This window comes from Canis lupus, chromosome Y (assembly GCF_048164855.1).
Source record: "Canis lupus baileyi chromosome Y, mCanLup2.hap1, whole genome shotgun sequence".
Classification (NCBI taxonomy): domain Eukaryota; kingdom Metazoa; phylum Chordata; class Mammalia; order Carnivora; family Canidae; genus Canis; species Canis lupus.
This window is the reverse complement of record NC_132877.1, coordinates 2,846,912-2,872,908: the sequence shown is the minus strand read 5'-3', so window position 1 is coordinate 2,872,908 and position 25,997 is coordinate 2,846,912. Positions and strand designations below refer to the sequence as shown.

Sequence of the window (25,997 nt, the reverse complement as noted above, 5' to 3'; positions counted from 1 at the left end):
CTATTCACGTGAGACACAGAGGTAGAGAAATAAGCAGAGGGAAAAGCAGGCCCCTTCTGTGAGCCCGATACAAGACTTCTCCCAGGACCCTGGGATCATGCCCTGAACCAATGGCAGATGGTCAATCACTGAGCCACCCAGGTGCCCTTAGATTAAATTCTGGTATTGCAAAGATACCTTAAATCATGTTATACTGAACCAGAGACTAAAAGAAGATACTTCCTTGTACTATTTTTTTTTAATTTATTTCCTCAACTTATGAAATCCTACACGTGGGTTATTCTGACATGACACGTGTTCGCCCTCGAACGTGTTCATGCCGTAACTGGAAGCCTGTGCCTCCCACTCCTCTTCTCCCGTTTTGCACATCCCCCAACCCCTCCTCTCAGGCAACCACCAGTTTGGTTGCTGTGTTTATGGGCCTTTTCTTGCTTTGGGTTTGTTTGTTCATACATTTCTATTTTAGATTCTGGGAAGAAAACAAGAGGTAATGAAAAGGGAGGTTTGCTGGGGGTTGTGGTGACTGGGTGAAGGGCACTGAGGGGGGCACTTGAGATGAGCACTGGGTGATATGCTATATGTTGACAAATTGAGCTCCAAAAAAATCAATCAATTAATAATAAATTTAAAAAATAAAATGAAACTGTATGATATGTGTCCTTCTCTGACTTATTTCACTTAGCGTAATACCCTCTCCCTCCATCCACACTGTTGCAAATGGCAAGATCGCACTCTTTCTTACGTGTAAACTCAAGTGTCCCCTTTTCCCCTTAAGGGGACAAACTTACAAGAGTACGATTGCTAGAATATATAATATGTTTTGGCTTAAATACCCAGAAACTGCTAGATTAATCTTCAGAGTGGCTGTTTCAGTTTAGATTTCTACCCGGGTTGATGCTTGTTCCCCGGGTTTAAATGTTATCGGTATTTGTTGTTTTAGTCATTCTACTAGGTGTGTAGTGGTGATTGGCCTATCTCCTACAGCATTTGTATTGATGAAATGTATATTGGAGTATTTTGCCCCCTTTCTGATTGCGTTTTCTTGGTTGTTTACCTATTGTTGAGTTTAGAGAATTCTTTACACACTCAGGATACATGTCCTTGTCACTGTGGGATGGGCAAATATTTTCTAAAGCCTGTTGCTTATAGTACTTTTTTTTTTTTTGATGGATCATTTGAGGAATCTATTTTAAATTGTCATTTTTTGGTGTTGATTCTGCAATCTCTTTGAATGACTTCTGTCCTAAGGTTTTCCTCCACATTTCCTTATAAAAAGTGATGCAGGGGATCCCTGGGTGACTCAGCGGTTTAGTGCCTGCCTATGGCCCAGGCATGATCCTGGGGTTCAAGGATCAAGTCCCATGTCAGGCTCCCAGCATGGAGCCTGCTTTTCCCTCTGCCTGTGTCTCTGCCTCTGTGTGTGTGTGTGTTTGTGAATAAATAAATAAAATCTTTTTAAAAATGTGATGTAATTTTGCTTGACTACCATATTTATGATCTATATGGAGTTTATTGTGTTGTATCCTGAAAAACAATTTAGGTGAAACACAGTTCACATATAATATTAGTTTCAGATGTACTGCATGCGAATTCAAAACTCGTAAAGATGATGAAACTGACTTGACTTTTCCATAAGGTGTAAGGTTTGCATTCAGATGTAATGTTTTTCTCCAATCCCTCTACCTGAATTTGTTGAAAAGTCTGTTATTTTTTCCTTTAATCGCTTTCTCTGTAACACTTGGGTATATTTCTGTGAGCGTATTGTTAGATTTCCTCTTCTATCCATTGATGTGTAGGCCTATTTACCACAATAGCATATTCTACTACTTGGTGTAGCTTTACAGAAAAGTCTAAGCATAGGTTGCATGAGTCCTCCAACTTCATCCTTCGTTTTCAGCATTGCTCTCTATCTAGTCTAGATCTTTGGCTTCCTCTATAAAGTGTAAGATAAACTTGTCTCGATGAGCCAAAGTCCCTGCTGACAATTCCACAGAAGACTACTTGTGTGGAATCTAAACAGCCATTTGATGAGGAAATAGCTCTACTATTTTGAGTCTTCCAGTCCACTGAACATGAGAGGACTCTCCTTTTCTTTGGGGCTTCATTGAATTCTTTCATCAGGATTTTGTTATTTTCAGCATACGCTCCTCGTTCGTGGTTTGATAGCCAGGTTCTTATGTCGTTTATCCTTTCAGACAAATGTGAAAGGTCCTGTGTTTGGTTGTCGATCTTAAGTGATAAATTATTGCATTCTAGTGATATTGCCCCGTCGGAAAATATGGCTTCTGCAGCCCGCGTATTCCTCAGTTGATTGACCCCCACACCAGTTGTTAAGTAATGAAACTTTTTAAAACATCTTCCTCTTCTTCAGCTGATGCAGATTTACACTGTTCCAAACCCACCTAACTTTGAGCAGGACTTGCCCTCAAGCTAAGCAGTTGCTTAATGAGAGCAAAGTTCCTCGTTGCATGATTGTAGGCATATGACAGGGGGTGGGCTCCAGCCCTCTCCTAGCTCCTCACGAGGTCTCATAGTGAAATTTGCAAGAATTGTGCAACCCCACTGTCTACTACAGCTATTATTGAAACCAAGGTCTAAACATACATCCAAATAAACCATTTTAATGTCAGGAAGCCATACACAACAAAAACATACCATCTCTTAGTAAAAAGAAACAACAAGAGAGGTACCATTGAGGCGGTTGAACAGCATCGCACACAAATTTCTTTTTTTTTTTTAAAGAATTTATTTATATTCATGAGAGACACAGAGACAGAGGCAGAGACACAGGCAGAGGGAGAAGCAGGTTCCATGTAGGGAGCCCAACGTGGGACAAAATCCTGGGTCTCCGGGATCACGCCCTGGGCTGAAGGTGGCACTAAACCGCTGAGTCACCCGGGCTGCCCTGCACATGAATTTCTATCATCATATTCCAACTAGATCCCCTTGCTGCATATTCATACTTTAAAACTACCTTCCCGACCAACCTGAGAACACAACATTGTACGTTGCTTTCCATAGAAATAAAACATTTAGGCATTTGCCCAAGACTTTTATAGCATTGGTGTTTGAATATTATTGGCAGTTAGTTTAAAGGATGCATATAGAATTCTGTCCCGATGCCCTCACTGACTTCAACCAAGCCCACTTGGTTGCCATCATTTTGTTAAATGTTTTCTGTGATTATTCATTTCTAGACCATCCGTGGTGACAACCACCCGTTCCTTATTAATATTAGTCTCACACACATATCTTCATGAAAAAGTGAAAGAAACTAGGTAAAAAAAACAAAAAAATAAACAGATTCTGGCTTTTATTTTTACCAGATTTCTGTAATTATGTATAATTTTTACACATAATATTCATGCATATGTATATATGCACATACACACACACGATGATATATAGGAATGTGTGGTATAGTTCACAGTTTTTTTTTTAAAGATTTTATTTATTTATTCATTCATAGAGATGCAGAGAGAGAGAGAGTAGAGAGACACAGGCAGAGAGAGAAGCAGGCTACACGCAGAGAGCCCGACGTGGGACTCGATCCTGGGTCCCCAGGATCACACCCTGGACTGCAGGCAGTGCTAAACCGCTGAGCCACCGGGGCTGCCCAGTTCACAGTTTTTTAAACATATTATTGCCCGGGCTTACCTTTCAACATGCCCACGAGATTGAGGATTGATTGATCTACTTCACTCTCCAGCATTTCCAGACACAATCTTGTAACCAGAGTCAGAACTCCAAATGCATACACTGTTTTATTCAAGAAGCACAAATGAAACATTGCCCTTGACATGTCTGTGACTTCCAACAGAAGCCATGATAATCTTCTTTACTGATGCTTTCGACATGTGTAAACTACAGCCCATTTGGAGGCTATGCCTCTGTACGTAAAAACACTATTTATTGTTTAAATATTGTTTATATCTAATTTTATGTTCCTGGGCCTGGAGTAGATCTCTGAACTCTGGCTCAACCATCAGAACAAGGTTTGCATCCAGACTGCTAATCTCTTCAATGATGAACACCTGTGTGTCACAGATAGCTGATCAATGAGTTTGCCTATTGCAGTCGGAATGGCCATTCCTTACACATCGCAGTGTCCACTGCTCTGGGAAGCTGAATGGAACGGCACATCTTAGATCTCAAGTACAAGGTTAGCAGCCTCCCAACTGAGCCCTCAGTCTGACTGTTTCTGCAAGTATCACATCGACTTCATGACCCTAGGCATTGACCAGGTCTCAGCTGCTGCCCCACCTTGGATGACTGACAATCTTATTGTAAAGAAATCTCAGTTCTTCTCATCAGGATCATAGGTGATGGTGTTGTGAGAGTCGGCATTTCCCCTGGATTATGACTCATGTTGTGCAGGACAGTCTCAGTATAAATCTCAGTGATGGGCACCTATGCCCGTCCCTTGAGGTGGATTAGATGCATCTAGGGAACATTTTCTTGACCAGATTGCCTCATCCCTATAAGTAAATATATGCATCAGAATTTCCTCTTTCTCCTAATGGGTTAGATCTCTTTCTCCCTCTCTTCATGACACCACTATAGCACTTTAGTCCTAATGTAAACTGTCCCTGATGGGATATTGATCCTATCATGGCCATACATTCCTGGATAGTTATATTGAAAGTGGATATTTGGGTATTTATAAATAAGTGACTATCTGCACAAAAACACAGATACAGAACACATGTTTAGTCAACTTATTTAATCACATGAAATCCAGTAACACCAAACAGGATCTGAATGATAGCGAGAGAGATGAAATGGCAAAAGGAAACATGTTTATGAAGAAAGAGAGATGATGCCGAGTAGAAATAAGGAGTGCTTTCTTCCTACTGTTGATCTGATTCCATGAGGAAGACGACACGTGACACAGCTAGAGGGAAGGAAACAGGACAGAAGGTTCAAGTGAGTTGACCGTATAATAGCCTACGACAGTGGGCCTCAAGGGGTATAATGTCAAGGGTTCAAGTTAACCCAGCACACATGGTCCGAGGAAACTTCAGACGCTCCATCCCTACAATATAGGAAGAACCACGAGAATTTTTTTGTGGATGTACATTGGAATGGACCTTTCATGATGAAGTTCCCTGCCAGGAACTGGATAATTTCAGAATGCATGCTCATGGAGATGGCCCATCAAAAATGATTTTACAGGACTCTTGAGGACTGACACTCTGCTCTTCCAATTCCAAAAGCTCTGTGGCTTCAAGATGTTATATGTCGCCTGGAAGCTAATGTCCCCAATTGCTCTTGTATCCTCCATTGCTTCCCAAGAGCAGTGACACAGGGCGGCCTTTGGGGCTATACCATCATCGTGGTTTGTGGCTCACCTGACTTTAGAAAGTTCAAAAATCACCTTGTAAGGAAATCACCTTCTGCAGGAGAATATGCCTTAAAGGCATGTGGTACACCGCATGGGTAGAGGCTCTCCAACTTTTTTCGGTCATCCCTGCCAACTTCTGTCTCCACTGCTTGTCTCTGAATGACTATCATTGGCATGACCCTGCATGATGCTGCATTGACCCCGTAACTGCTTTTTAACATCAATCACGCCATCTGATATGCAACCTCAACAGACTCAAGGTAAACAGAATGAGCTCTTGTAACGGAAAATGTTCTCTACGGAAAACGATTGGGTTAGTTGACATAGCAGTACTCACGACAGGTCATTGTTACTTACAATATTTAGGGGGAGTTGGTGTTACTGTTGTTATTCATGGTTGGGACAGTTGTCTGGGAACAAAACAAATACAAAAGGTGAAAAAAGGAAGAACCAATCACGACCATTTCCCAAAGTTTGTAAGAATTTCTTCTATTTTTTAATTTAAATTTTTTCAAAAATATTTTAGAGAGAGAGCAAGGAGGAAGAGGATGAGAGGGTGAGGCAGAAGTATGGCATCCGATGCAGAGCTCCAACCACAACCCAGAAGTGATGACCTGAGCCATAATCAAGAATCGGAAGCTTCACCACCCAAGCCACCCAGGTGCCCCATGATTTCTTCTTTTCAATAGTAGGTTTTATACAAGATCATTCATGAAAGAGAAAGGTGAAATTGAGGTGTTTTTTTTTTTTCCTGAGCAGAGCTATGTATCGAGTGAAGGATAGATTCAAGAAAATATATATCGGGAGTCACATTACCAGTATCGCCTAAGTATATAATATTTTCTTCTGGAATACCCTTTTCTCTACTCAGCTTCTTGAACTTTGCAATGTCCTCCTCATTAACATGAGCTCCTCTGCCTGGAAATCAGCATGCATAAAGTGGAAAATGCCCATTAGAAACCCCAAGAATTTCTAAATACAGAAGGAGAATCACTTATGGGGAAATCTAGTCCTTCATGGAGTCTCAAACAATGACCATATATTGCCCTTGTGGCAATGTCAGCTGCCTGACTTGGTGGGTAAGAGCCGTGAAACCCTGTCCAACTGCACAGCCGTGCACTGTCCAGCATCAGCAGCAGGACTCCAGGGACGCAGTAGGAACTCCATGAATCTTGGACCCAATCCAGCAAGAAATCCAATCGACTGCACCTCGGCCTGTGCCTCAGAATCTAGATCTGACATGCATGTTGCTTCTGGACCCAAAGCAATTGGAAGGACCGTTCTCACCCTCCAGACCAATAGCAGCCGTGTCTCCCATGGTAATGGGATGTAATGGTAATGTCTCCCGTATGGGAGACAGCTTCGTTGGTTTGTTTGTTTTTCATTAAAACCACATTCTCAGATGCCTATTTCCCAATTGACACCTACTGTCCCAGAGGCCACGGCACCCATCTCATTGAGTGTGTAGTCAAGACTTGAAATATTTGACCTGTTAGGAAACTATTTCTAATAAACTCAATTTCTTTTAATTTTCAATTTTAATAATTGTGACTTGTTGTTAAATGTCTGGTGATTTAAGAGCTCCCACAGCTACCAGCCCTTGTTTCCACATTTGTGTTTTAGAATAATTGCAGGATCCTTGACGTAGGGCACCTAGAGACTTAGGTTTTTTTGCAGATTAATTAGTAATGTGCATATGTACTGACTTTCTCAATGAAAATGCCAACAGTGGATGTGTTGTATGGCCACGACAATTGTCAGCCGTAATACATACCCATCAAAAAAGCCACTTTTGTGATTTTCCCTTTGCTATCCACATTGACATCATAGCCTATGTGGGCATTTGGGGTCATATCAATAATTCGGAAATAATTGCCACCATTATCTGTAAGAGACAAAAATATATATGTATAGTCTAGACAAAATTTATATATTGCATTGGTTAATTTATTGAGATTGGCTTTCCCAAGGTGTAGTTAGCATACTGTCACCACATTCTTGTATTGGTGTCTACGTCCCCTCAACAGCTCAGTGAACGTGACAATCATATCAAGGAGCATAGGGGGCACATTGCCTTCGTGCAATTAAATATTTCACACGTGCACTAAGCCATTTCACACCTCCCAGTGTTGCTAAAATGTTTTCTAGTTACAATTTGAGACAACTCTCTCTAGTTATATTATCTGGTTACAATGCCTAGTTCCCCAAGACCTGTTTCTCTCCCTTAAATTCGCCATGTCCAAATCTAGGTTAAAAAGGGTTACAAAGTGGAGAAAATTAAACAAGAGAACATTGATGATTCAGGCAAATGGAAAGGTCATGTGAGAGTAAAGAAAGTGACAATGTTATTTAAAAAGACACTGGTAATAAAACGCTTGTACTTACATTCACCCTTGATAAGATTGTCTCGTCCTATTGATGCCCCAACAGAGTTTTCAACGCACTCTCCGTCAACCCTTAAAAACAAAAAATCTTCAAGTGGATGGATGAAAACCAACTTTGTTCCGTGGTTAACATTTTCTTTGTTTCAATCCTACAAGGCCCTGCATGAGGCATCACCGAGTGCCTATACACAGTGTGATATTGGAAAGAAAAGAAACAGGTTTTCCAGGATCAAATATCACCTCACAAGGATGTCTTTGTCTACCTACTGGTCTGATATAGAGACGCATACAGGAATAGATGAATATATGTGATACACATTTGTTATATATGGAAACTTTTTGTACATTACATACAACAATTATATATATGTCACACACATAAGAAACCTTTTTTCATGTCTCTGTGAGTATATATGACGAAAACGTATTTTTGGAAAAATAGGAAGAATGCATACAGCACAAATAATAAAAGAGGAAACAATCCAACTAAAATGCGGCAATTTCTTGAGCAGATATGTCACAGAAGATGGCTACAGGAAACCGTGGTCCGAGCAAGGGTCCTTAGGGACGTGCAAAGTAAAACCACAGTGACATCCCATTTCCCTTTCACAGCACTGGATAAAATCACAGACAATGTCAATAGGAGGGTTGAGAAAGACCATGTTGCCATTGAATATCTGCTTTATTACGGGCGATAATCCAAAAGGCGCTGTCAGTTAGCAAACAGTTTAAGTTTCCTGTGGTTAAGGTGCCCCTGTACTGTGATGCAGCAGTTCCACACAACCCAAGAGAACTGCAATCCGCGTCACCCAAACATTCGCGCACAGCTATTCCTATCAGACTGATTCAAAATAACCCCAAAGTGGAAAAATTATCCACGTACACACTGTTATTTGTACGAAGTACAAGTACTTTCACTTGGTATCCACGGACACACTGTTACTGTACGGAGTACTTTCACTTGGCAATGGCAAAAATTACCGTGTATGGGGAGCCGTGGCGAAAAATATTAAAAACCCCAAGGGCAGCAAAGAGAGCAGGAGGAAAGAAAAAGCAGGGTGTGTGCTTCCTCTGTGTGAAGTTCTGGAGCAGCGGACGAAAAGCACGTCAGGTGTTCTCTGCGTGGCCGCATGGGTGGACAGTTAATGCAGAGGGAAGAAGGAGGCTTTAAGCGCAAATAGAAATGTTTCACGTGTTGCCTCAAAACGTCGGTACGTGCCCACATATGTGAGAAATGAGTGAACTATCCTTCACGTGCAAGCCCGGAATCATGTGTACACTGCGCTTCAGGAAGCCTTGCAGAAGCAGAGGCTACACGCAAAGTCACAAAATGCAGACGGACACAAAAACTGTAAACAGGACCAAAAAGATGATAAGGTGTTCGTTAAATAAATAAATAAATAAATAAATAAATACATAAATAAATCCTAACAGATTTATCTTTTGGAATAGGGTCTGTTTAATTTGATTATCTGCATATATGACCTATAACCAACCGTGTTGTATATTGTAGACAATCCTTTATGTATCTGTTGAGACAGGATGTGTGCGTGATTTGATTTTCTGCATATGTGACATAGACACCCAGGGTCCTATGTATTATCATAATCAATTCGACAACCACCTAACATTGCACACGTTATTATACTCATTATGTATCATATACAGCAGATTCTTCCATCACTAACTTTGGGAAGCCTTCGAGTATTATTAATGGAATGCTGGCTCTACTGCAGGCGAGTATATAATTATTACAGATTATTAAACAAAATTACATGTTTTATACGTCATCAGTTACATGTGTACTTTTATAACTGCATCCCTCCAAACATAACCCTCTTATTGTAATGTCTTAATGCTCATCCTTTTCGGTTTTTCATTCCTCACAGTCTGTCTCTCCTGTGTGTGACATCTTGGAGCCCACTTACAGCTTTACAACTGCGATCCTCAGACACGGACTTCATTCCGTTCCTTCTAAGGCATGGTTTTTGATATATATCATTAGAAACATCATCCTCCCTTTTATTCCCGTGTCTCCCCCAACCTGACAGACGAATAACTTTCTCTCCTTATTTTCAAGCCTTTCCTGGCATCAGTCCTCCAGCCAGTAGGTTTGCCCAGGCATGCAATACTTCCTTCACATCTTGTTTTCTGCTTGAGTCCCCCTCCGCCTTGCAAACTTTCCTGTTTCTCTATACTGCCTCCTTTTTGAACTCCTAAGCTAGCACCGGTCAGCAGCGCAGTTCTATCAGGATTGAAAGGACAGCAAACAGTAAAAAGTAAGACTTAACTCTCCACCTCCAAGGTAAATACAGGTTTTAATCTTATGGGCGGTGGATCTGTTTGCAAGATTTGGTGCTTCCGGACGCTCTCCATTTCTTTGAATTAAGTGATCCCTCTTGCTTCATTGTATACTTCTCGGGACCTTCTGAGGAAACTTAAACGTTGGGATGAAATGATTGGTATTTGCAGATGGAGTCGTCAAACTATGTGCTTACGGTTACCTCCAATGTACCAGTAACTTTCAAGGATGTGTGTCCATGTCTGAGACAGAGTCACAGAGAGAAATGTGTGCAGGTGCTCAAATTTTCTCGTTGATTTCAGGCCCTTTCCATTGATCTGGGTGCCAACGTCTGTCCCCTTGCTCCTTTGTTTGAACATCCCAGTCCACCTTCAGAAGCACCCTACACCTGCCCTGTGCCAGTGTTCTTTGAACTCACCGCATGCAGTCGTTGGCCTTTTTTGGCTGCTCTCATTCCACCCCGTCTTCACTCTCATGTATAGTGTTGAGACTAGTTTACAGATCTCTATCGGGCTCTGTTTTGACCAATGAAGCTCAACAAGAACAAAGAAGTTTCCTCATCTTCTCTTAGTTTTCTGAGTTCTTAATACATGCCTACAGTAGAGTGGTCTCTTAATGAATAACTTGAAGCAACAAAGGCTCTGGTGAATTTAGCAATGTAATAATGATTAAAAATTACTACTTGTGAGTTTTTAGGGTAGACTGTTAAAGCCAAAGTCAGGAACCCTATGGTCACAGAAGCATGAGAACCATGTCTTTAAACAACAAGGTGTACTAACTTGATAAAGAACTCAGACCATCACACCCTTTCACTCCTGACATTTCACTGCAAACCTGGAATCAGATGCCCCCTGAGGGCCAAGCATTGACAGGCAATTTTAGTCTATGTTATTTTTACTTACTTGACATAAAAATTGAATAACATTTTGAGGCTTGGTATGTCCACATTGATACCTCTCATATAAATCCTAAACGGGCCATTCTCGCCAATCTTGTCAAGGTTGTTGGATGATACGTACAACGTCTTCCATGGTCCTGAAACCTAAAAGCAAAGTTCCCATCAGTAACTTTCCTCAGTTTCTTTTCATTTTCTCCAACATCGGCCATCATGGCTCTCCTTTCTCTTTTGCATCAGCACAGAGTATCTTTACTGAACAACACACAATTTATATAATACTGGGAAAACCCAAGCCAACAGCAAAACCACAAATCGACGTATTCCTAAAATAGCATAACCATGCTTATCGACTGCAAGGCCTCCACCCCAACAGCTCATTGGCTGATGCACATTCTCTCCTATACTACAGGAGAAATGTAGAAATGTGCAATTACTAGACCACAGGGAACACATCCAGTAGAAATATGTAAAGACACGATTAACAGAGGCATTCTGAGTTTCAAGTAGACGGCTAACGTTGGAGTACATACATTTGGATATACATATAAACTCCCCTCCCCACAGAAACCAGACACACGTACACACACATAAAGACCACCTTATCAGCTCAGCGTGTTCACAATACCTGTGTCAGTACATTAGGAAGGGGTAGCTGGGCATCAGAAGCCAAAACGAGTGCAAGACACAACAGTAGGATCTTCATGTCTCCAGCACCTCTCGATTCCTCCTCTGCAGAAGCTCAGAGTTGGGTTACCTGTTGACGAGATTCTCAGTTTTCATCACTTTATATACTATATGTCTATGGATGTGGCAATGTTTGACTTCTTGTCATTCTTCACACGAGATCATTGTGCAACCCTGAACATAAACATCCTGGTTGGCTGCGATGTATCCCAAGGATGTCTCAGACCCGGGACATATTGTACCTCTTTCCTGTATCTCTAGAAACGACATTTAGAAGCTCGTCCGCCTCGAGTCTTGTTTGGCTCAAGCCTGCATATCTCCTGTCACGTGGATACATTTCTCAGTCAGTCTTGGAAAAACCAAACATCACCGTCACTTTTTCTTGAATGAGTTTCAGGGAGATGACCTTCCTGCCCCAGCACAACTGCTCCCTATTACTTGGAGAAAGATGGGGAGACCTACATGTGGGCATTGGCACGTGGAAACACATAAATGCAAATGCAAAGATGCAAATATGCAGACATCTGGTCGCCCTGTCTTTCCAAGTCACTGAAGTCGTGAGCTGGGGGTGACACCACCGTGGTGTTTTTTTAGTGACCAAGGTGTGCAGTATCCTGAGCATGTCTGTCCCTCTGAACTTATAATGAACATCAGGTAATTATGTATCTATGGAAAGCACGTAGGAAAGTGCTTAGTTTGGAGAAATGAGGTCTTACCTTGTCCTTAACACCTTTTAATAAAACCAGGGAATCGGTCGATAAAACACAAGTCTTTTAGGAAACTCTTACCATGGTCAGTTTAGTCAACATTGAACGAACTTGCCCCTCATCCTTACAGGTTATGGAAATGAAATAAGAAAAAAATCAAATAAGATAAGAAAACAACATGGATCTTGCAATCCTCTGCTCACATTTGGTCATTTATGGAATATGATGAGTGGGCTGTGGGGTAAGAATTGGTCAGTCATGGAATAGGATATTTTTAAAAGTAGATTCTAGCTCAAATTATGCCCCCAAGTATCTTCAAGGTGATTGGAAGAGCTAAGGACAAAAAACAAAATGATAATAAATCTTAGAGGAACGCACATGTGCAACTTTGGGCTTCTTTAGAGACATTTCTCTCACTTTAAAACCACAAGCCATAAAACCTAATAAAAGTATTTAGATTACTTTTTAGAGATTATTTATTTATCTATTCACGTGAGACACAGAGGTAGAGAAATAAGCAGAGGGAAAAGCAGGCCCCTTCTGTGAGCCCGATACAAGACTTCTCCCAGGACCCTGGGATCATGCCCTGAACCAATGGCAGATGGTCAATCACTGAGCCACCCAGGTGCCCTTAGATTAAATTCTGGTATTGCAAGGATACCTTAAATCATGTTATACTGAACCAGAGACTAAAAGAAGATACTTCCTTGTACTATTTTTTTTTAATTTATTTCCTCAACTTATGAAATCCTACACGTGGGTTATTCTGACATGACACGTGTTCGCCCTCGAACGTGTTCATGCCGTAACTGGAGGAAGCCTGTGCCTCCCACTCCTCTTCTCCCGTTTTGCACATCCCCCAACCCCTCCTCTCAGGCAACCACCAGTTTGGTTGCTGTGTTTATGGGCCTTTTCTTGCTTTGGGTTTGTTTGTTCATACATTTCTATTTTAGATTCTGGGAAGAAAACAAGAGGTAATGAAAAGGGAGGTTTGCTGGGGGTTGTGGTGACTGGGTGAAGGGCACTGAGGGGGGCACTTGAGATGAGCACTGGGTGATATGCTATATGTTGACAAATTGAGCTCCAAAAAAATCAATCAATTAATAATAAATTTAAAAAATAAAATGAAACTGTATGATATGTGTCCTTCTCTGACTTATTTCACTTAGCGTAATACCCTCTCCCTCCATCCACACTGTTGCAAATGGCAAGATCGCACTCTTTCTTACGTGTAAACTTAAGTGTCCCCTTTTCCCCTTAAGGGGACAAACTTACAAGAGTACGATTGCTAGAATATATAATATGTTTTGGCTTAAATACCCAGAAACTGCTAGATTAATCTTCAGAGTGGCTGTTTCAGTTTAGATTTCTACCCGGGTTGATGCTTGTTCCCCGGGTTTAAATGTTATCGGTATTTGTTGTTTTAGTCATTCTACTAGGTGTGTAGTGGTGATTGGCCTATCTCCTACAGCATTTGTATTGATGAAATGTATATTGCAGTAATTTGCCCCCTTTCTGATTGCGTTTTCTTGGTTGTTTACCTATTGTTGAGTTTAGAGAATTCTTTACACACTCAGGATACATGTCCTTGTCACTGTGGGATGGGCAAATATTTTCTAAAGCCTGTTGCTTATAGTACTTTTTTTTTTTTTGATGGATCATTTGAGGAATCTATTTTAAATTGTCATTTTTTGGTGTTGATTCTGCAATCTCTTTGAATGACTTCTGTCCTAAGGTTTTCCTCCACATTTCCTTATAAAAAGTGATGCAGGGGATCCCTGGGTGACTCAGCGGTTTAGTGCCTGCCTATGGCCCAGGCATGATCCTGGGGTTCAAGGATCAAGTCCCATGTCAGGCTCCCAGCATGGAGCCTGCTTTTCCCTCTGCCTGTGTCTCTGCCTCTGTGTGTGTGTGTGTTTGTGAATAAATAAATAAAATCTTTTTAAAAATGTGATGTAATTTTGCTTGACTACCATATTTATGATCTATATGGAGTTTATTGTGTTGTATCCTGAAAAACAATTTAGGTGAAACACAGTTCACATATAATATTAGTTTCAGATGTACTGCATGCGAATTCAAAACTCGTAAAGATGATGAAACTGACTTGACTTTTCCATAAGGTGTAAGGTTTGCATTCAGATGTAATGTTTTTCTCCAATCCCTCTATCTGAATTTGTTGAAAAGTCTGTTATTTTTTCCTTTAATCGCTTTCTCTGTAACACTTGGGTATATTTTCTGTGAGCGTATTGTTAGATTTCCTCTTCTATCCATTGATGTGTAGGCCTATTTACCACAATAGCATATTCTACTACTTGGTGTAGCTTTACAGAAAAGTCTAAGCATAGGTTGCATGAGTCCTCCAACTTCATCCTTCCTTTTCAGCATTGCTCTCTATCTAGTCTAGATCTTTGGCTTCCTCTATAAAGTGTAAGATAAACTTGTCTCGATGAGCCAAAGTCCCTGCTGACAATTCCACAGAAGACTACTTGTGTGGAATCTAAACAGCCATTTGATGAGGAAATAGCTCTACTATTTTGAGTCTTCCAGTCCACTGAACATGAGAGGACTCTCCTTTTCTTTGGGGCTTCATTGAATTCTTTCATCAGGATTTTGTTATTTTCAGCATACGCTCCACGTTCGTGGTTTGATAGCCAGGTTCTTATGTCGTTTATCCTTTCAGACAAATGTGAAAGGTCCTGTGTTTGGTTGTCGATCTTAAGTGATAAATTATTGCATTCTAGTGATATTGGCCCGTCGGAAAATATGGCTTCTGCAGCCCGCGTATTCCTCAGTTGATTGACCCCCACACCAGTTGTTAAGTAATGAAACTTTTTAAAACATCTTCCTCTTCTTCAGCTGATGCAGATTTACACTGTTCCAAACCCACCTAACTTTGAGCAGGACTTGCCCTCAAGCTAAGCAGTTGCTTAATGAGAGCAAAGTTCCTCGTTGCATGATTGTAGGCATATGACAGGGGGTGGGCTCCAGCCCTCTCCTAGCTCCTCATGAGGTCTCATAGTGAAATTTGCAAGAATTGTGCAACCCCACTGTCTACTACAGCTATTATTGAAACCAAGGTCTAAAATTACATCCAAATAAACCATTTTAATGTCAGGAAGCCATACACAACAAGAACATACCATCTCTTAGTAAAAAGAAACAACAAGAGAGGTACCATTGAGGCGGTTGAACAGCATCGCACACGAATTTCTTTTTTTTTTTTAAAGAATTTATTTATATTCATGAGAGACACAGAGACAGAGGCAGAGACACAGGCAGAGGGAGAAGCAGGTTCCATGTAGGGAGCCCAACGTGGGACAAAATCCTGGGTCTCCGGGATCTTGCCCTGGGCTGAAGGTGGCACTAAACCGCTGAGTCACCCGGGCTGCCCTGCACATGAATTTCTATCATCATATTCCAACTAGATCCCCTTGCTGCATATTCATACTTTAAAACTACCTTCCCGACCAACCTGAGAACACAACATTGTACGTTGCTTTCCATAGAAATAAAACATTTAGGCATTTGCCCAAGACTTTTACAGCATTGGTGTTTGAATATTATTGGCAGTTAGTTTAAAGGATGCATATAGAATTCTGTCCCGATGCCCTCACTGACTTCAACCAAGCCCACTTGGTTGCCATCATTTTGTTAAATGTTTTCTGTGATTATTAATTTCCAGACCATCCGTGGTGACAACCACCCGTTCCTTATTAATATTAGTCTCACACACATATCTTCATGAAAAAGTGAAAGAAACTAGGTAAAAAAAAACAAACAAACAGATTCTGGCTTTTATTTTTACCAGATTTCTGTAATTATGTATAATTTTTACACATAATATTCATGCATATGTATATATGCACATACACACACACGATGATATATAGGTATGTGTGGTATAGTTCACAATTTTTAAACACATTATTGCCCAGGCTTACCTTTCAACATGCCCATGAGGTTGAGGATTGATTGATCTACTTCACTCTCCAGCATTTCCAGACACAATCTTGTAACCAGAGTCAGAACTCCAAATGCATACACTGTTTTATTCAAGAAGCACAAATGAAACATTGCCCTTGACATGTTTGTGACTTCCAACAGAAGCCATGATAATCTTCTTTACTGATGCTTTCGACATGTGTAAACTACAGCCCATTTGGAGGCTATGCCTCTGTACGTAAAAACACTATTTATTGTTTAAATATTATTTATATCTAATTTTATGTTCCTGGGCCTGGAGTAGCTCTCTGAACTCTGGCTCAACCATCAGAACAAGGTTTGCATCCAGACTGCTAATCTCTTCAATGCTGAACACCTGTGTGTCACAGATAGCTGATCAACGAGTTTGCCTATTGCAGTCGGAATGGCCATTCCTTACACATCGCAGTGTCCACTGCTCTGGGAAGCTGAATGGAACGGCACATCTTAGATCTCAAGTACGAGGTTAGCAGCCTCCCAACTGAGCCCTCAGTCTGACTGTTTCTGCAAGTATCACATCGACTTCATGACCCTAGGCATTGACCAGGTCTCAGCTGCTGCCCCACCTTGGATGACTGACAATCTTATTGTAAAGAAATCTCAGTTCTTCTCATCAGGATCATAGGTGATGGTGTTGTGAGAGTCGGCATTTCCCCTGGATTATGACTCATGTTGTGCAGGACAGTCTCAGTATAAATCTCAGTGATGGGCACCTATGCCCGTCCCTTGAGGTGGATTAGATGCATCTAGGGAACATTTTCTTGACCAGATTGCCTCATCCCTTTAATATATCCATCAGAATTTCCTCTTTCTCGATGCTTTAGATCTCTTTCTCCCTCTCTTCATGACACCTCTAGAGCACTTTAGTCCTAATGTAAACTGTCCCTGATGGGATATTGATCCTATCATGGCCATACATTCCTGGATAGTTATATTGAAAGTGGATATTTGGGTATTTATAAATAAGTGACTATCTGCACAAAAACACAGATACAGAACACATGTTTAGTCAACTTATTTAATCACATGAAATCCAGTAACACCCAATAGGCATGAATGGTAGCGAGAGAGATGAAATGGCAAAAGGAAACATGTTTATGAAGAAAGAGAGATGATGCCGAGTAGAAATAAGGAGTGCTTTCTTCCTACTGTTGATCTGATTCCATGAGGAAGACAACACGTGACACAGCTAGAGGGAAGGAAACAGGACAGAAGGTTCAAGTGAGTTGACCGTATAATAGCCTACGACAGTGGGCCTCAAGGTGTATAATGTCAAGGGTTCAAGTTAACCCAGCACACACGGTCCGAGGAAACTTCAGACGCTCCATCCCTACAATATAGGAAGAACCACGAGAATTTTTTTGTGGATGTACATTGGATGGGACCTTTCATGATGAAGTTCCCTGCCAGGAACTGGATAATTTCAGAATGCATGCTCATGGAGATGGCCCATCAAAAATGATTTTACAGGACTCTTGATGGACTGACACTCTGCTCTTCCAATTCCAAAAGCTCTGTGGCTTCAAGATGTTATATGTCGCCTGGAAGCTAATGTCCCCAATTGCTCTTGTATCCTCCATTGCTTCCCAAGAGCAGAGACACAGGGCGCCCTTTGGGGCTATACCATCATCGTGGTTTGTGGCTCACCTGACTTTAGAAAGTTCAAAAATCACCTTGTAAGGAAATCACCTTCTGCAGGAGAATATGCCTTAAAGGCATGTGGTACACCGCATGGGTAGAGGCTCTCCAACTTTTTTCGGTCATCCCTGCCAACTTCTGTCTCCACTGCTTGTCTCTGAATGACTATCATTGGCATGACCCTGCATGATGCTGCATTGACCCCGTAACTGCTTTTTAACATCTATCACGCCATCTGATATGCAACCTCAACAGACTCAAGGTAAACAGAATGAGCTCTTGTAACGGAAAATGTTCTCTACGGAAAACGATTGGGTTAGTTGACATAGCAGTACTCACGAAAGGTCATTGTTACTTACAATATTTAGGGGGAGTTGGTGTTACTGTTGTTATTCATGGTTGGGACAGTTGTCTGGGAACAAAACAAATACAAAAGGTGAAAAAAGGAAGAACCAATCACGACCATTTCCCAAAGTTTGTAAGAATTTCTTCTATTTTTTAATTTAAATTTTTTCAAAAATATTTTAGAGAGAGAGCAAGGAGGAAGAGGATGAGAGGGTGAGGCAGAAGTATGACATCCGATGCAGAGCTCCAACCACAACCCAGAAGTGATGACCTGAGCCATAATCAAGAATCGGAAGCTTCACCACCCAAGCCACCCAGGTGCCCCATGATTTCTTCTTTTCAATAGTAGGTTTTATACAAGATCATTCATGAAAGAGAAAGGTGAAATTGAGTTTTTTTTTTTCCTGAGCAGAGCTATGTATCGAGTGAAGGATAGATTCAAGAAAATATATATCGGGAGTCACATTACCAGTATCGCCTAAGTATATAATATTTTCTTCTGGAATACCCTTTTCTCTACTCAGCTTCTTGAACTTTGCAATGTCCTCCTCATTAACATGAGCTCCTCTGCCTGGAAATCAGCATGCATAAAGTGGAAAATGCCCATTAGAAACCCCAAGAATTTCTAAATACAGAAGGAGAATCACTTATGGGGAAATCTAGTCCTTCATGGAGTCTCAAACAATGACCATATATTGCCCTTGTGGCAATGTCAGCTGCCTGACTTGGTGGGTAAGAGCCGTGAAACCCTGCCCAACTGCACAGCCGTGCACTGTCCAGCATCAGCAGCAGGACTCCAGGGACGCAGTAGGAAATCCATGAATCTTGGACCCAATCCAGCAAGAAATCCAATCGACTGCACCTCGGCCTGTGCCTCAGAATCTAGATCTGACATGCACGTTGCTTCTGGACCCAAAGCAATTGGAAGGACCGTTCTCACCCTCTAGACCAATAGCAGCCGTGTCTCCCATGGTAATGGGATGTAATGGTAATGTCTCCCGTATGGGAGACAGCTTCGTTGGTTTGTTTGTTTTTCATTAAAACCACAGTTCTAAGATGCCTATTTCCCAATTGACACCTACTGTCCCAGAGGCCACGGCACCCATCTCAGTGAGTGTGTAGTCAAGACTTGAAATTTGTTGACCTGTTAGGAAACTATTTCTAATAAACTCAATTTCTTTTAATTTTCAATTTTAATAATTGTGACTTGTTGTTAAATGTCTGGTGATTTAAGAGCTCCCACAGCTACCAGCCCTTGTTTCCACATTTGTGTTTTAGAATAATTGCAGGATCCTTGACGTAGGGCACCTAGAGACTTAGGTTTTTTTGCAGATTAATTAGTAATGTGCATATGTACTGACTTTCTCAATGAAAATGCCAACAGTGGATGTGTTGTATGGCCACGACAATTGTCAGCCGTAATACATACCAACCAATGAAGCCACTTTTGTGATTTTCCCTTTGCTATCCACATTGACATCATAGCCTATGAAGGCATTTGGGGTCATACCAATAATTCGGAAATAATTGCCACCATTATCTGTAAGAGACAAAATTATATATGTATAGTCTAGACAAAATTTATATATTGCATTGGTTAATTTATTGAGATTGGCTTTCCCAAGGTGTAGTTAGCATACTGTCACCACATTCTTGTATTGGTGTCTACGTCCCCTCAACAGCTCAGTGAACGTGACAATCATATCAAGGAGCATAGGGGGCACATTGCCTTCGTGCAATTAAATATTTCACACGTGCACTAAGCCATTTCACACCTCCCAGTGTTGCTAAAATGTTTTCTAGTTACAATTTGAGACAACTCTCTCTAGTTATATTATCTGGTTACAATGCCTAGTTCCCCAAGACCTGTTTCTCTCCCTTAAATTCGCCATGTCCAAATCTAGGTTAAAAAGGGTTACAAAGTGGAGAAAATTAAACAAGAGAACATTGATGATTCAGGCAAATGGAAAGGTCATGTGAGAGTAAAGAAAGTGACAATGTTATTTAAAAAGACACTGGTAATAAAACGCTTGTACTTACATTCAGCCTTGATAAGATTGTCTCGTCCTATTGATGCCCCAACAGAGTTTTCAACGCACTCTCCGTCAACCCTTAAAAACAAAAAATCTTCAAGTGGACGGATGAAAACCAACTTTGTTCCGTGGTTAACATTTTCTTTGTTTCAATCCTACAAGGCCCTGCATGAGGCATCACTGAGTGCCTATACACAGTGTGATATTGGAAAGAGAAGAAACAGGTTTTCCAGGATCAAATATCACCTCACAAGGATGTCTTTGTCTACCTACTGGTCTGATATAGAGACGCATACAGGAATAGATGAATATATGTGATACACATTTGTTATATATGGAAACTTTTTGTACATTACATACAGCAATTATATATATGTCACACACATAAGAAACCTTTTTTCATGTCTCTGTGAGTATATATGACGAAAACGTATATTTGGAAAAATAGGAAGAATGCATACAGCACAAATAATAAAAGAGGAAACAATCCAACTAAAATGAGGCAATTTCTTGAGCAGATATGTCACAGAAGATGGCCACAGGAAACCGTGGTCCAAGCAAGGGTCCTTAGGGACGTGCAAAGTAAAACCACAGTGACATCCCATTTCCCTTTCATAGGACTGGATAAAATCACAGACAATGTCAATAGGAGGGTTGAGAAAGACCATGTTGCCATTGAATATCTGCTTTATTACGGGCGATAATCCAAAAGGCGCTGTCACTTAGCAAACAGTTTAAGTTTCCTGTGGTTAAGGTGCCCCTGTACTGTGATGCAGCAGTTGCACACAACCCAAGAGAACTGCAATCCGCGTCAACCCAAACATTCCCGCACAGCTATTCCTATCAGACTGATTCAAAATAACCCCAAAGTGGAAAAATTATCCACGTACACACTGTTATTTGTACGAAGTACAAGTACTTTCACTTGGTACCCACGGACACACTGTTACTGTACGGAGTACTTTCACTTGGCAATGGCAAAAATTACCGTGTATGGGGAGCTGTGGCGAAAAATATTAAAAACCCCATGGGCAGCAAAGAGAGCAGGAGGAAAGAAAAAGCAGGGTGTGTGCTTCCTCTGTGTGAAGTTCTGGAGCAGCGGACGAAAAGCACGTCAGGTGTTCTCTGCGTGGCCGCATGGGTGGACAGTTAATGCAGAGGGAAGAAGCAGGCTTTCTGCGCAAATAGAAATGTTTCACGTGTTGCCTCAAAACGTCGGTACGTGCCCACATATGTGAGAAATGAGTGAACTATCCTTCACGTGCAAGCCCGGAATCATGTGTACACTGCGCTTCAGGAAACCTTGCAGAAGCAGAGGCTACACGCAAAGTCACAAAATGCAGACAGACACAAAAACTGTAAACAGGACCAAAAAGATGATAAGGTGTTCGTTAAATAAATAAATAAATAAATAAATAAATAAATACATACATACATACATACATAAATAAATCCTAACAGATTTATCTTTTGGAATAGGGTCTGTTTAATTTGATTATCTGCATATATGACCTATAACCAACCGTGTTGTATATTGTAGACAATCCTTTATGTATCTGTTGAGACAGGATGTGTGCGTGATTTGATTTTCTGCATATGTGACATAGACACCCAGGGTCCTATGTATTATCATAATCAATTCGACAACCACCTAACATTGCACACGTTATTATACTCATTATGTATCATATACAGCAGATTCTTCCATCACTAACTTTGGGAAGCCTTCGAGTATTATTAATGGAATGCTGGCTCTACTGCAGGCGTGTATATAATTATTACAGATTATTAAACAAAATTACATGTTTTATACGTCATCAGTTACATGTGTACATTTATAAATGCATCCCTCCAAACATAACCCTCTTATTGTAATGTCTTAATGCTCATCCTTTTCGGTTTTTCATTCCTCACAGTCTGTCTCTACTGTGTGTGACATCTTGGAGCCCACTTACAGCTTTACAACTGCGATCCTCAGACACGGACTTCATTCCGTTCCTTCTAAGGCATGGTTTTTGATATATATCATTAGAAATATAATCCTCCCTTTTATTCCCATGTCTCCCCCAACCTGACAGATGAACACCTTTCTCTCCTTATTTTCAAGCTTTTCCTGGCATCAGTCCTCCAGCCAGTAGGTTTGCCCAGGCATTTCTCAGCCTTGCGATACTTCCTTCACATCTTGTTTTCTGCTTGAGTCCCCCTCCGCCTTGCAAACTTTCCTGTTTCTCTATACTGCCTCCTTTTTGAACTCCTAAGCTAGCACCGGTCAGCAGCGCAGTTCTATCTGGATTCAAAGGACAGCAAACAGTAAAAAGAAACAGCTCTCCACCTCGAATGTAAATATAGCTTTTAATCTTATGGGCGGTGGATCTGTTTGCAAGATTTGGTGCTTCCGGACGCTCTCCATTTCTTTGAATTAAGTGATCCCTCTTGCTTCATTGTATACTTCTCGGGACCTTCTGAGGAAACTTAAACGTTGGGATGAAATGATTGGTATTTGCAGATGGAGTCGTCAAAGTATGTGCTTACGGTTACCTCCAATGTACCAGTAACTTTCAAGGATGTGTGTCCATGTCTGAGACAGAGTCACAGAGAGAAATGTGTGCAGGTGCTCAAATTTTCTCGTTGATTTCAGGCCCTTTCCATTGATCTGGGTGCCAACGTCTGTCCCCTTGCTCCTTTGTTTGAACATCCCAGTCCACCTTCAGAAGCACCCTACACCTGCCCTGTGCCAGTGTTCTTTGAACTCACCGCATGCAGTCGTTGGCCTTTTTTGGCTGCTCTCATTCCACCCCGTCTTCACTCTCATGTATAGTGTTGAGACTAGTTTACAGATCTCTATCGGGCTCTGTTTTGACCAATGAAACTCAACAAGAACAAAGAAGTTTCCTCATCTTCTCTTAGTTTTCTGAGTTCTTAATACATGCCTACAGTAGAGTGGTCTCTTAATGAATAACTTGAAGCAACAAAGGCTCTGGTGAATTTAGCAATGTAATAATGATTAAAAATTACTACTTGTGAGTTTTTAGGGTAGACTGTTAAAGCCAAAGTCAGGAACCCTATGGTCACAGAAGCATGAGAACCATGTCTTTAAACAACAAGGTGTACTAACTTGATAAAGAACTCAGACCATCACACCCTTTCACTCCTGACATTTCACTGCAAACCTGGAATCAGATGCCCCCTGAGGGCGAAGCATTGACAGGCAATTTTAGTCTATGTTATTTTTACTTACGTGACATAAAAATTGAATGACATTTTGAGTCTTGGTATGTCCACATTGATACCTCTCATATAAATCCTAAACGGGCCATTCTCGCCAATCTTGTCAAGGTTGTTGGATGATATGTACAACGTCTTCCATGGTCCTGAAACCTAAAAGCAAAGTTCCCATCAGTAACTTTCCTCAGTTTCTTTTCATTTTCTCCAACATCGGCCATCATGGCTCTCCTTTCTCTTTTGCATCAGCACAGAGTATCTTTACTGAACAACACACAATTTATATAATACTGGGAAAACCCAAGCCAACAGCAAAACCACAAATCGACGTATTCCTAAAATAGCATAACCATGCTTATCGACTGCAAGGCCTCCACCCCAACCAGCTCATTGGGTGATGCACATTCTCTCTTATACTACAGGAGAAATGTAGAAATGTGCAATTACTAGACCACAGGGAACACATCCAGTAGAAATATGTAAAGACACGATTAACAGAGGCATTCTGAGTTTCAAGTAGACGGCTAACGTTGGAGTACATACATTTGGATATACATATAAACTCCCCTCCCCACAGAAACCAGACACACGTACACACACATAAAGACCACCTTATCAGCTCAGCGTGTTCACAATACCTGTGTCAGTACATTAGGAAGGGGTAGCTGGGCATCAGAAGCCAAAACGAGTGCAAGACACAACAGTAGGATCTTCATGTCTCCAGCGCCTCTCGATTCCTCCTCCGCAGAAGCTCAGAGTTGGGTTACCTGTTGACGAGATTCTCAGTTTTCATCACTTTATATACTATATGTCTATGGATGTGGCAATGTTTGACTTCTTGTCATTCTTCACACGAGATCATTGTGCAACCCTGAATATAAACATCCTGGTTGGCTGCGATGTATCCCAAGGATGTCTCAGACCCGGGACATATTGTACCTCTTTCCTGTATCTCTAGAAACGACATTTAGAAGCTCGTCCGCCTCTAGTCTTGTTTGGCTCAAGCCTGCATATCTCCTGTCACGTGGATACATTTCTCAGTCAGTCTTGGAAAAACCAAACATCACCGTCACTTTTTCTTGAATGAGTTTCAGGGAGATGACCTTCCTGCCCCAGCACAACGTCTCCCTATTACTTGGGGAAAGATGGGGAGACCTACATGTGGGCATTGGCACGTGGAAACACATAAATGCAAATGCAAAGATGCAAATATGCAGACATCTGGTCGCCCTGTCTTTCCAAGTCACTGAAGTCGTGAGCTGGGGGTGACACCACCATGGTGTTTTTTTAGTGACCAAGGTGTGCAGTATCCTGAGCATGTCTGTCCCTCTGAACTTATAATGAACATCAGGTAATTATGTATCTATGGAAAGCACGTAGGAAAGTGCTTAGTTTGGAGAAATGAGGTCTTACCTTGTCCTTAACACCTTTTAATAAAACCAGGGAATCGGTCGATAAAACACGAGTCTTTTAGGAAACTCTTACCATGGTCAGTTTAGTCAACATTGAACGAACTTGCCCCTCATCCTTACAGGTTATTGAAATGAAATAAGAAAAAAAATCAAATAAGATAAGAAAACAACATGGATCTTGCAATCCTCTGCTCACATTTGGTCATTTATGGAATATGATGAGTGGGCTGTGGGGTAAGAATTGGTCAGTCATGGAATAGGATATTTTTAAAAGTAGATTCTAGCTCAAATTATGCCCCCAAGTATCTTCAAGGTGATTGGAAGAGCTAAGGACAAAAAACAAAATGATAATCAATCTTAGAGGAACGCACATGTGCAACTTTGGGCTTCTTTAGAGACATTTCTCTCACTTTAAAACCACAAGCCATAAAACCTAATAAAAGTATTTAGATTACTTTTTAGAGATTATTTATTTATCTATTCACGTGAGACACAGAGGTAGAGAAATAAGCAGAGGGAAAAGCAGGCCCCTTCTGTGAGCCCGATACAAGACTTCTCCCAGGACCCTGGGATCATGCCCTGAACCAATGGCAGATGGTCAATCACTGAGCCACCCAGGTGCCCTTAGATTAAATTCTGGTATTGCAAAGATACCTTAAATCATGTTATACTGAACCAGAGACTAAAAGAAGATACTTCCTTGTACTATTTTTTTTTAATTTATTTCCTCAACTTATGACATCCTACACGCGGGTTATTCTGACATGACACGTGTTCGCCCTCGAACGTGTTCATGCCGTAACTGGAAGCCTGTGCCTCCCACTCCTCTTCTCCCGTTTTGCACATCCCCCAACCCCTCCTCTCAGGCAACCACCAGTTTGGTTGCTGTGTTTATGGGCCTTTTCTTGCTTTGGGTTTGTTTGTTCATACATTTCTATTTTAGATTCTGGGAAGAAAACAAGAGGTAATGAAAAGGGAGGTTTGCTGGGGGTTGTGGTGACTGGGTGAAGGGCACTGAGGGGGGCACTTGAGATGAGCACTGGG

General features: G+C 41.2%; 2 protein-coding genes across 2 annotated transcripts; both read right to left on the bottom strand.

The window, feature by feature from the left end:
• Nucleotides 1–5,731: 5,731 nt before the first annotated feature.
• LOC140629106 (odorant-binding protein-like) lies at nucleotides 5,732–11,631 on the bottom strand. Its single transcript, XM_072818552.1, has 6 exons — nucleotides 11,554–11,631; nucleotides 10,933–11,072; nucleotides 7,730–7,800; nucleotides 7,119–7,229; nucleotides 6,161–6,262; nucleotides 5,732–5,754 (listed from the first exon to the last, which is right to left on the bottom strand). Exons 1-6 carry the CDS (start codon nucleotides 11,629–11,631, stop codon nucleotides 5,732–5,734), a joined length of 525 nt encoding a protein of 174 aa, XP_072674653.1.
• A 6,699-nt stretch (nucleotides 11,632–18,330) lies between these two features.
• LOC140629105 (odorant-binding protein-like) lies at nucleotides 18,331–24,257 on the bottom strand. Its single transcript, XM_072818551.1, has 6 exons — nucleotides 24,180–24,257; nucleotides 23,558–23,697; nucleotides 20,327–20,397; nucleotides 19,716–19,826; nucleotides 18,756–18,857; nucleotides 18,331–18,353 (listed from the first exon to the last, which is right to left on the bottom strand). Exons 1-6 carry the CDS (start codon nucleotides 24,255–24,257, stop codon nucleotides 18,331–18,333), a joined length of 525 nt encoding a protein of 174 aa, XP_072674652.1.
• Between the last annotated feature and the right edge of the window lie 1,740 nt (nucleotides 24,258–25,997).